The sequence below is a fragment of the Ipomoea triloba genome, chromosome 10, assembly GCF_003576645.1.
Source record: "Ipomoea triloba cultivar NCNSP0323 chromosome 10, ASM357664v1".
Taxonomy (NCBI): Eukaryota; Viridiplantae; Streptophyta; class Magnoliopsida; order Solanales; family Convolvulaceae; genus Ipomoea; species Ipomoea triloba.
The window spans coordinates 4298094-4310752 of NC_044925.1; the positions used below are offsets into that span (position 1 = coordinate 4298094).

At 36.6% G+C, this 12659-nt stretch overlaps 2 protein-coding genes across 3 annotated transcripts; both read right to left on the bottom strand.

Annotated features, from left to right (window-relative positions):
* Window positions 1-670: 670 nt before the first annotated feature.
* LOC116032753 (phospho-N-acetylmuramoyl-pentapeptide-transferase homolog) lies at window positions 671-5371 on the bottom strand. 2 transcript variants are annotated; one of them, XM_031275464.1, is made up of 8 exons: window positions 5041-5371; window positions 4825-4899; window positions 3875-4098; window positions 2967-3414; window positions 2793-2857; window positions 1944-2137; window positions 1259-1467; window positions 671-1100 (listed from the first exon to the last, which is right to left on the bottom strand). In XM_031275464.1, exons 1-8 carry the CDS (start codon window positions 5173-5175, stop codon window positions 918-920), a joined length of 1533 nt encoding a protein of 510 aa, XP_031131324.1. In that variant the 5' UTR covers window positions 5176-5371; the 3' UTR covers window positions 671-917. The 2 variants fall into 2 exon arrangements, with proteins under 2 accessions (XP_031131324.1, XP_031131323.1); XM_031275463.1 differs by having other exon boundaries at window positions 5017-5371.
* Window positions 5372-6171: 800 nt separating this feature from the next.
* Window positions 6172-10515, bottom strand: LOC116032677 (la-related protein 6A). Its single transcript, XM_031275365.1, has 11 exons — window positions 10146-10515; window positions 9120-9201; window positions 8862-8956; window positions 8655-8726; window positions 8488-8567; window positions 8311-8395; window positions 7724-7771; window positions 7565-7633; window positions 7309-7446; window positions 6718-6838; window positions 6172-6623 (listed from the first exon to the last, which is right to left on the bottom strand). The coding sequence occupies exons 1-11, from the start codon at window positions 10392-10394 to the stop codon at window positions 6487-6489; spliced, it is 1176 nt and encodes a 391-aa protein (XP_031131225.1). The 5' UTR covers window positions 10395-10515; the 3' UTR covers window positions 6172-6486.
* Between the last annotated feature and the right edge of the window lie 2144 nt (window positions 10516-12659).

The window sequence follows — 12659 nt, forward strand, 5'->3', positions numbered from 1 at the left end:
ATATATATATATATATATATATATATATATATATATATATATATATATATATATATATATATATATATATATATATATATATATATATATATATATATAAACTAGTAAAGGCATAAACTCTAAATTAAAATAAAAGTGTGAGCAGCCGCTTCAGTGCTTCACCCTTCAGTCTTCCCAGTTCGGCAGCCGCAGTTCCCAACTTCGCCTCTTCCACCAATTGCTTCGCCCTCTTCTTGTCCTCCCTTTTCACGGCAGACTACCGTCGTGGCAAGGAAGCACGGCAACAAGGAGAGCAACTCAACAAGGCAGGGCAGCAACTCCTCACGGCAACTCCTCACGGCCTCGTTCGGTGAAGACAACAATCTTTACGGCCGCAGCAATTTTTGTTATATTTTATCTATAGAAAAAAAAAATTAAGATAGTCATTTCGAATTCGAATATTCGAGTCGGATCGAATATATTCGAATAAATTGGTCGAATCGAATACGAATCGGAATTTAAGATTCAAACACTAAACGAATTCGAATTCGAATACTCATCAAAATAATCGAATACTGAAGTATTTGACTCGATTCGATTCGTTTACACCCCTAGTCCATAGTATAACAATTGAAAACAAACCATTTTAGATTGCACATAACTGACTTTTTTGAAAACAAATAAACACCTCTCAAAAGAAATCAAACCAATTAATTTAGTTAGAGTTGCTCTAGCCCACTACAACAGACTTGCAATTGCATTTGTTGCAATTCGGTTGCTGAGCTGGTCTTTAAAAACATTTTATTCATATGTTGCCACATAAAATTGCAAGCAGAAGAATTGAAGGATTGCACTCGGTCTAAGAGTATATCACCATATACACTAATGCAAGACAAATACTGCTTTATCTGACACTTCATAATTGGTTATCCGATTGGTTACACTGAAATAAGACCCACATATCCCGCATACAAGCCTAAGATGCATGAAACAACGTATGCTCCGGCCACAATAACCGGTTCTCGCAACCCACACAATTCCAGGTGGTGATGAAATGGTGCCATCCGAAACAAACGCTGCCCATTTCCAACTAACTTCCGGCTTGCCTTGAAGAATGAGACCTGATAAAAAAAAAAGAATTTTGTAACACCTACTATGTTATGTTAATGCAAGTGTGGAAATTGAAGAACAATATGGCATTCATCTGAAAATGTATAATAAGTAATAGTTGTTGACAGGTTGAGGATAGAAGGATAATAATGAGTTCTAATCACAGCACCTGTAGCACAACAGATAGTGCTTCCACAACAAAGATTCCAGATGCAATAAACAATGGGAAGAACATTCCAGTAACAGCAGCCATAGATGCTAGGGCTCCCCCTATGGCCAAAGATCCAGTATCCCCCATGAATATTGATGCTCTGTAGCGATTATGCATAAGAAAACCAACACAAGCTCCTGCAATTGATGCTCCAAATATTGCGACATCTGATTATGCATGCATAAGCTCACAGTCAGTAAAATGCACTCAAAGAATGACAATCCACTGTAAAATGTTACGAGGCTTTTGTATATTCTACAAGTAGCATGTTCCTTATGAAAAAAAAATGGGAAAAGGGTCAAATAAGCCCTCCAACATTACCTAAGGAGTCAATTAGGCCCCTGAACATTTTAAAGTAGCAATTAAACCCTTAAACATTGTATTTTGATGCAAAAAAGCACATAAACCTGTTAATGACCTGTGATCACAGGTCATTAACAGGTTTATGGGCTTTTTTGCAACAAAATACAATGTGTAAGGGTTTAATTGCTACTTTAAAATGTTCAGGGCCTAATTGACTCCTTAGGTAATGTTGGAGGGCTTATTTGACCCTTTTCCCAAAAAAAATATTAACATCAGGTCACTAAGATATGAATCTCCATTTGGGACAGCAGTACTGCTTTTTTTAATAATTCATACTAACCAGGACATATTGGAAGGACTGCAATTGACATTCCAATAAATGCCAATGCAGCAGTACCACCAGCCAATCCATCAAGACCATCTGTAAGATTAACTCCATTTGCCATGGAAGTAAAGCAAAAACAAGTCAGGATTGGATAAAACCTTCCCAGGCAGACCAGACCAAGGGGTGCAGGCAGAGGAACCACTGCTTTCCTGCATGCAACAAAGAAGTCAAAAGTTATCCAGCTGAAACGCTGGTGCTCAACTGTGTCTACCCAAACATCCTACACCTTTCACCCATCCACCCTCGTCACACCACACCCCAACACACACAAAGGAAAGCAAGGAAAAAAATATGAAAAAAGAATCTGAAAATTTAATTATATGCCAAAATGGTACAAACCACACATATACAGATTCCATAAAGAAATAGTTATTTTGGAACAACTCCACAATGTATTCAAGAAAAAGAATTCCAGGAGGCAAGGCTTCAAACACACAATTGACAGCAATGCTGAAATATTCATGCCATTACTTCTTCTCCCATTTAAATTTCTTAGACAAGACAAATGGTCTAACATATATGATTATACTGCAATAGTTCAAAACTTAGATGCATTTGAGTAACATTAGATAGTTCATCTAAAGATCCCAAATTTCTACAGATCCCAAGTTTCCTAAGTTAAAGTCATGACTACAGAATGAAATATATGATTGACCACCAAAAGGATAAAAAATAAAAAATAAAAAGTGCACTTGTGCAGTTCAACATCAGAATACAAGATGCCATCTTGACCAGTCATACAAGAATAGATATGTGAGTTACCATCAGAAAAAAGGTTGATCAAATAGTTACAAGAGTGTATACATGCTGTAAGGTGATGATATGTCTGTGGTGTTCAACCAAAGGGAGAACCATATCCCTACAGCTACCTGTGTAATACAAAACTAAAGATTAATCCTCAGAGTTGAAAAAGATAATGTCTTTAACAATGAGATTTAAGAAAAGGATGAAAGCAGGGGGAGATGTATAACCACTCACCTCCAAGAGAATTCTAATCCAAGCAGATAAACCACGGTTGTCATTCTTGAGGCTTACTAGATCATCAAGAAATCCAATTGTGGCAAATGCAAGAGTTGCTACAGATGCTCCCAAAACTTCCACAGAAGAAAATCTTAGTATACTGTCTGCAACAAGTACACCAATGGGTATAAAATATAATCCACCCATTGTAGGGGTGCCTTTCTTAGCAGAGTGTTGCGCAGGCCCCTCTCTCCTTATTAGAGAGCGAAGTCTTAATGTACGAAACAATGGAACACATACATAGCCTATGCAAGACACTGCAACTGCAGATATGAGAAAGGGGCGCATCATAAAGAATGGTGCCAAGGGTAATCTGACTATTTTCCAAGCACAGCAGTCCACTAAGAAGAGCAGCAATGTTGAGAATGTCACAAGACCAATATTGTTTAGGATTCCATGCCTAATCCTGCAACAAAACCTTGCCAAAGTCAATCAGTATTCACTGTTAAACACTGGAAAAATGTCCATTTCTAAATACTTTCGAGAAACATATTATCTTATTAGATTTGGCCTACATAAGACAATACAACAATGCATGACATTTAATAACTGATAGGGAAATAAATTACAAATGAATATAAATTTTTCATGTTTGACCCAAAAGAATTTGGAAAAAAACAAAAGTACAAAAAAACAATAAATAAATCAGAAGTCTAATACACCGTATTGGATCATATCTTCTTTTTGAGCCCCAGTGAAAACAGGTCAAGAGTGGTTCCCCACATAACCCTGGGATGACTCCAGTGTAACCTATTGGCCACAAGTAAGGGTGCTTATAAACTGAGTACACCTTCTCAGGGTTATCACCCAAGTAAATTAACTTCAGGAAAAAAAAAATGTTAGTTATACAGGTGAATTGGCAATACTTTCTTCTCCTGCGTGTTCTGCCTAGCATTGTCAGCCTATGAGCAGTTACAGTTATGGAGTCATTAGCAGGATATGATTTCTCCTTTGTGGTAGGCAAGTCAACATCAGATACTGATTGTAACGCAATTTCTCCATCACTTTCTTCACCTTCACTTGATGAGATCCCATATCCAATGACCCCATCACTCTCCCCCCAGTCATCAGTTGGAGAAAAATCAAAGTCCTGCATAATTTACCAAATTTATCAAATGCTGAACATTTTAACCTGTGACAGGCTATGTGAAACTAACAAGTTCCATTACCTATTACACCCAATAGTATAATAAGTTAATACTTCTGAATTTGACTACTATTTATTCCAATATCACCTCAAGAAATTTACGAAAAGGATAATTCAAAATTAGTTATTTTTAAAACCAGTCCAATAGTGTGGGTATTGTTGACTTAGTACCATATTTCATACTTTAGATTTAAAATGGAGAATGAAAATAACTAGAGTGTTTTCATTATATCACAATATTACATTATAATTTATAACATGAAGGAAGGTACCATATAATTCAAAACTTAGATAAGTAGATAAAGGGTGTTTCCATGTTTTCAGAATTCACTATTATACGTTTGACAAGTAAGGAACGTGACAGTATGGTACCATTGAAGAAAAGTCATATCCCAATTACTCCAAAATATGAATTTCCACTTTTATGATATATAATTTCCACATATCATTTAACTTTCCACAATTATCATTCAGCCATCTAGTGTGAAGCCAATATCCTAGTACTTTCTGATGAGGACACCATTTTGTTTGGATTAGCTTGAATTCTTGATACAGAACTTTGTATTCTTTCTACATGTATACTCTCAAGCTAGTACATTAATACCAATTCGATTGCTCCTCATTTCTTTCAAATGATGATATGCATTTATTAGAAGAAGCAACAATTACCTCACCCATGAGGCGAACAGGCACAAGCCTACTCCGACAACAAAGTCCACAGTGCTGAGAATTAACTCTAGGAATCTGTTCATAATACGCACATAAACCATCGATTAAACCTAATAAACGCCTCAAGCACACAATGAGTTACATACCTACACATACACATCCATATAAATGTAATCGTATCTCAAGAATTACCTTTAGATTGAAACAAGATCTTACTCTGAAGCTCTCTTGAAAAAATGAAACGCAGAAGCGGGAAGGCTTGGAAAGAGAAGAGCGTTTGACAGATTGAGAGAAACATAGACGTGAGAAATTCGCGTCCAAATTTGAGGCAGATAATGTGTGAGATCGCATATTGTCGACTGTTAGATTCGCCGGAAAAATCTTGTTTCAGATACTCCGACTATACAAGGAGATCGGCCGGCGCATTTACATATAGGGTATGTATAGAGGATCTAGAGAAGTTGAATCACAGAAGATGAATATTCTGAGCTTGAAGAAATATTTTAAGAGGGAAATGAAACCTTCCACTTCGAAATCTCCGGAACGATTCTAGACGAAATGGGAAATGTCCTTTCAAAAAAAATATGTTTACTATTTTGTTAAATTAATTTTATTTTTTTTCCAGATTTATATATGTCATTTTGCTTTTAATTATTTTTTAACATTTTTTCTAACATTATTGTGACATTTATTTTTTGTCCTAGGTTAATAAAATTGTTTAAATGTCATAATAATACTAAAATCAAATTTTTAAAAAATTCACTAAAAATGGAATTAACTCTTCTTTTAAATAAAAAAAAAAAACTCTTCTTTTAAATATAAAAAAAAAATCAATACATCCATGGTTTAAAAAAAAAAAAAAATGATAACTATGATTTTAACATTGAATGTTAATGTTGGGTATTTATTTTTGCCATCTTGCATAGAAAAGACTAGTTGATAAATAAAAATGAGAACGGTCTATACACAGTGTAATGTACAATTGTACATCCATTATACATCTCACTAGTAATCGGTACAACCATTTTTCAATTTTATATATATATATATATATATATATATATATATATTTATTTATTTATTTATTTATTTATTGTTACGTTTGATTTGTTTTTGTTTCTTTTATACTTTTTTTTTTGGAAAACCCTTTTATACTTAACAACTAAGGAATATATACTTATATACATATATCAATATTTTGCACAAAAACATATCACATATTCAACCAATTCCAATAGGTATAAAATAAATTCATTAACATGTTTGATATATTGTGTGTAAACTATAATTAAATCAAAATTATACAAATACACTATAAAAAATAATTAATTAGACAAAACGGCTGAATGAGTGTCATTTCTTTTCATTAGAAGAAACGGCATTGTTTTGAACCATGATCTATAGTAAAATTTGCAAGGGGAAGATCTGGCAAAGTTGCAAGGATTCAATTAAAACACCCCATTCTCCATAATAAGCATTTAAGTGATAGGTAGTAGAGACCATTACAAAGCAAACAAAAATAAAACCACCAAAAGCAGGCGCCAGAAATCCATCACTAATCAGCAGTACAAGCACCACCCAACCCAATTGTTATACATGACCAGGCAGTGCCTGCACTTACACACCAGGATCATCAAACAACCAAACACTATAGAAGCAACATTACACTGGACTTGAAGCCAGAGGTCGTCCTCGCCCCATTGTAAATCCTCTAGTTCCATCTGGCATTCTTGGACCCGGAGGAGGTTTTGAGGGTTCAGTACCATGACCGTGACCGGAGGACGGGTGCATTCCATGGACTGCAACGAGTTTTTTAAATACAGAAAATGATAAGAGCAGGCAGCAGTTAAACACTAGGTTTATGGAATATATATTGGAATAAACAGCAATTACCTGGCATATTTGTACCACGTTTTTGCGGCCTCCTTCCACGTCCTCTGTTGCGCCCTGTATGTCCATTTCTTTCCCTTGGTGCATGCTCGCCAATTGTCTCCTTTGATAAATGGTCCCCTTCCTAGAATGTAAGTAGACACGAAAATAAATATAAAACTCAACTTCTAAGAAGCTAAAACAACAGAGACTTATCAATCTCATAAGTGAACCTGGCACTGGCAGTAGAATTACAGTCTCTTGGCTTTTAGGCTTTTAGCCCAGTGCAATTTTCAGGCACTGGGTTTTGAATACTTATTCCATGAACACAGCAAATGATAGTAATCCAAATTGAATACTCCCAAAGTCCCTCAAAATTAGGCCAACTTCGAATTTAGTCCATCATCCAAGGTTAGTCTACCTCCATGGTTCTAATTTAGCAAAGCCATCCTAACAAACTTACTGCTAATCGTTGAAAAAGTGAAAAACTAACCCTCACAATATCTGATCCAAATTTCTAGCTAAGCATGAACACTTGAAATATCCTAACAATCATTTCCAATACTACGTCTCAAACTAAACTTTCAATGTCTTGAAAGTTGTGAGACTACTAACCTCTTCATCATGTGAATCACCATGGTGCTCGCTTGGATGGTGGTTCTCCTCATCTATAGCTTGATCAGATGCTTGACCACAAGTATGCCTATCAGGATCTGATTCCCTCCAGACTTTCTTTTTCTGTCCCCGCTTGCTCTGAAGATGTGAAGCAAATAAAAAAAAAAAAATTCACTTAGACGGTCAATTTTGAAGAGGCAAACTGGGGCAGGACAAACTAATTATAGAGTTAAGGTAATCAAACAAGAATAATTACCGCCGCTTTCTTGAGAAGTTTCACCCGCAAGCCAAATCTCCAATCTTGTTCGTTATTCAAAGTGGCCACCTGCACCAATTACCATAAAAACAAAACCATTCAGTTAATGTAATATCCTCACTGATATGAACTAGAAATAGGGACAGTGCTGCAACTCACAGCTTTTTCAGCAGATTCCACAGAGTCAAATTCAACAAGAGCATGGAGCTGCATAGAAGAAACCAAAAGGTCTCTCAATTACCTAAAATATGCAGGATAAAAAGGAAGGAGCCACTCAATAACAAACAAGCGAATAAGGTTGTATATCATAGTTTTATGCACATTCAATTTTAAAATTACTGCCAATAGTAATGTGTATGACCAGCTTTACATTCCGAATCAAATACATAATTCTATCTAGGAAAAGAAAACCAGTCATCCTCCAAGACATAATGCACCCATGTTATCAATAACCTTTACCAAAAAAAAAAAAGGAGAGTGCAGTAATTACAAAGACCTTAATCAACTGTTTATATCAATTACAATTAGAGCAGTTTTCATGTAGCAGTGGACAAGATTGGATGAGCATACTAAATAATGAAACAGATCTTCAGAAGAAAAGAAAGGGGATAATAACTAATTAAGCTCGAGTATCTCTCAGATGAAACTTTTCAACCCAGTTATATCAATATCAGCATGTTTATTCCAGTTAGGTACTTGGGTCCAAGAAAATTACAAAATTCTGAGTATGAACTTTTATTCTATACCTTGCCACTAAGCAGCTTCTCTGCAATTGTACACTTTTTGGGATCTCTTTCAGCATGTGGTTCCCGGATGCTGATATGCTTGATGCTAGAAATTCAAACAATTGTAAAGCATTTAATCAATCATAAAACACAATCAAGCTAAGTGGGGGAGAAAAAAGAAAAATGATAGATGCACACCGTCCAGCAGAACCAAATAGTTGCCTAAGATTTTCCACCGAATGATCCTCTGGTAAGTTTTCCACCAATACAGTGCATAGCTAAAATGAATAAAAGCTTAAAGTAAGACATCTTTATGAGCAATACCTGAATTTAACAACACAGAGGCCAATGGAAAAGAAAAATACCTGAGGATCCCTGGCCTCAATGTATGGGAGAGGATTTAGCCGCTTCACCCTTTTCTCATCAGAACTGACAACCTGAGGATACCCAACGGCCAACAGGTGGGAGAAAAAAGGAATAAAAGATCATTTTTGCAGGGAAAAAATGAGGAGCAAAAACAGAACGTTAGGTTTTGAATGGAAGTAAATAATCTTTTCGTTAAAGATGCTTACCAGAAGAGAGGATTCCTTGAGTGCAGTCACAATCAGAGGTATCTCCCTGGTCAGCTTCTTCAGTTTTCTAAATGAAGCAATGACTTTAAGAGGAACTGCAAGATAGAGCATTCCCCTTTAGATCTCAGACTATGGAAAAAGCGGAGATCACTAATCTATGAAGAAAATTATTGAACTCTATGCCCATACACTCTATAAGCAGCCAAGAGATAGGTATAAAAAGTGAAAGAGCTTTCTGAACAAACAATCAGAACTTACCATATCCTTCCTCACTCTTGGTCACATATTTCAGAAGAAACTTATCCGTTGGCAAATTTTCATCACTGAAGTAATATTCCACCTGCAAGACCAAACAAATTCATAAAGGGGTTTTTTTTATAGGACAAAATTGAAGAGTGTTATCCATTAAAAATGTTGAGTACTTAATCGGTTAATCCATTGATGCCAAAACAGAAATAATACTAAACACTACACTTAGTGGTGTTTGTAGTCACCAAAGGATACCTCATACCTACAGTACAATTATAAAGTTAAAAGGGAAGTCATATCCTTAATAAAACTAAAGTACAATGCTTTATCAGCGAAAGTCAGGAACAGCTCATTTGCATCATGTCAAACCTTGGTTAGACCTTTTTCCCCTTTTTCTCCATTAAAATCTATCCCGAGCATTGTTCACAAGTTAACTCAACTTTCCTGGCAACCTGATTTCTTATAGCATTTCATCTACACTTGTAACTATCACATCAGTCTTCCTAACTAGTACATCGGTGCACTAAACTTGTGACTTTTCAAGATCATATTGACCTATTGTTTTGTATCACATACATCTGAACATTTTCTATTCTTGTTTTTTTTTCTTTTGAAAAGTTTATAGTGAGTCTAAACAATCCTGTAATTTTACTTTTACTAACTTGTTCCATAAATGAAATTGAAATGACTGGTGAGTTAAGCATTATTGGGAGGTTGATATAATAGTACTTCTATGCTAATCCACAGGCAATCTAATCCAATATCTGAGTGTCACTTAGATCCTATCATCCTAATCTAAACAAAAAACAAAGCCAATCTAAGTCTTAAGTGTTCAAAGTTAAAAATTAATTTACAGTATGCTCTAATAGCAGAACAAAATTATTGAAAGAGAAGTTCAAACAGGGTCAACTAAACATAATCATCCACTTGAAACTTAAACCCTACTCGTTCCATACAGTACTTGAATGTTGAAATGATCACAATGGAAGAATTGCAAAATTCCACAACATCGATAAGAGAGAGGGGGATATTTGCCTGCTTGATAATCTTGAGGCGAAGGTCATCGGTGAGAGCAGCGGTGGAGGAGGGGTGAGGTTGATCGGAGTGCTGAGGAAGATCCTCGTGGAAGTCAGGGGATCCGACGGGAGAGAAATCAGGATGGTGATCATCATCTTCGTCGTCAAGCGGTGGAGACGAAGCGGTGGCAGCGACGGTGTGGGAGGTGATGGGGATGGGGACTCCCCTGGATCCGGATCCGGAATCAGATTCGGGTTCGGGTTCCATTTCCAGAGAGAGGAGAAGAGGGGTGTCTTTCTGTCTTTCCGCTTCGGCTACTTTCCGGTCTTCATCGACTTCCCCTGATCTCCCGAAACTGTGTTCTTCCCCCGCGGTCAAATTTATACAGCCTCTGTTGGTTATGGCTTATTGCCGGTCCATTTTGGTCATTCCAACTTAATTTTCATTTAGGGCTAAAACCCAATTCATTACAGTATCCATAGTAGCCAAGTTTTTTTTTTTTTTTTAATGATTTTTCATGTGCTAAGCAGGAGAGATAAGAGGAAAAAAGAAAAAACATTTTTATCGCGTCAACGCGCACAGTTTCTTTTCTTTTTTGTTTTTTCTCTCTCCAGGTGAAACCCACAAAAAAACCCAACCTTGTAGAGCAACTCCATTTTTCTCTCTCTTGCCTTTCCTCTCTTCCATATCAGAATGCACTATCCCAAATATCACAAAAAATACATTAATGTAGATGTTCTTAAAAAACTAAAATAAAATTAAAATACACATATCTAAAAAACATAATAAATCTCAATCCATATTATATTATTGAATATTGATTGATGGATACCCCGATTGGGGTACCCGGCTCGAAAGACCGGTATCTGGTGCCCGCAGACTGACAAGCCCTTTCCAACTGGAGGCCCGGGTCGCATGACTTGGTGGCCCAGTTGACGCAAGCAGTCGGGAGGCGGGGCCCGGCCGGGTGCACCCTGAAAGGCGGTTACTGTTCAAAAATTGATATTTATGGCGAATTCTCGAGATTTGGCAAGTGATAGATGCGATTTGGAAGTTTAAGTAACTTCCCAAACGCTATGTTTGGTAAGATCCTTCTTTATTTCCTTACTTAGGCCTATTATTCTTGTATAAATACCCCTAGAGTCACATTGTTAAGGGTTCGGTTTTGAATGCAAGTGTCTTCTTATTTATGCTTGTATTTTCTCCTCAATATTTTCTCTAAGTTCTACGGCAGTGTATACTAAATAATAAAGAACACGCCTGCTCTGGTTTGCCGCTGTTGCTTTGGTTTCCGGCAAACCAGAGCTCCGGCGGAAACTAGTCCGCCGAAATGCAGAGAGGGACGACCACCCCTCGCACGGTGGTCATTTTCCATTTTCGAAAAATGACTTCCGGACTTTTTGTACGGAAGTTGTTTTCCAGAAAAATGAGTGTATTTTCCTTGGCCAACGGAAAATGTTTTCCGTTGACCACATTTTCCGGACGTTGCCAAACACCAAAAGCCCGAAAAATAATTTTCGGAAATCATTTTCCGGGTTACCAAACACACCCTAAATTTAACTTGTTTCTCCTTGCAAAAAGTTTTTGGAATGTTTGTTTTGCTCAAAATGCTTAAAAATCTTTTTATTGAAATCCTTGTTTCAAGGGGTAGTGTTGACGGTGAGGGAAAGTAACATATTTTCCTTCCTTCTCGCATCATTCCTTCCTTATTTCATATTTTAGCGACGCTTTTTTCAAGGAGGTGAGAGATGATCGAGCACCAACTCCGCTTTTAGGCTACCAGCCATCTTCCACCCTTCCTTATTTCATTTTTTTATAGCCTGCCCTCTAGGATTTCACAAATATTTCCCGATTACTTATCATACATGTCTGCTCATCTTTCATAATTAACCCTTTAATTACGACAGTTAATACCATAATTGTATAATTTTTCGTATTCCCAAAAGTAATTTTAAATTTGAACCCTAAAACTTCTATAGTATGCCAATCGTCGCATCAATCACCGAGCATTCACTTCACTCCCTCTCTCCCTTAGATGCACAGCACGTGTCAACATCATACCGATTTACCAAACCTATAAATAACCCTTCTCCCTTTTACCCTACTCCTCTTCCCTTCACTTCTTTTTTACAATGGCCATACTCAAGCTTCCTTAGCCTCCTCACAACTTTTGCTACTCACGCTAGGGATGAGCATAATTATCAAAAAACTGGCGAAAGCGATAGCCGATAACCGATAATCGAACCGACTGATAATTTCAGTTATCAGTTGGTTATCGGTTATAAGGCTAAAAAAAATTGGTTATTCGGTAACTCGATTATTTTTCCGTTATGAAGCTTTAATAACCGCAATCACCGAATAATCGATACTATATATATAAGGGTAAAAAGGCCACTAAAATGATTAAATCTCGCTTCTCTAATCGCACTCAGGCCTCAACGTCATTGCCTCAGGCCGGAGTCACCCCCTCAAATTAAATTAGTCAAATTGTCTGTCGACAATCCTCTTCCCAATATTGTATGTTTATTTAGA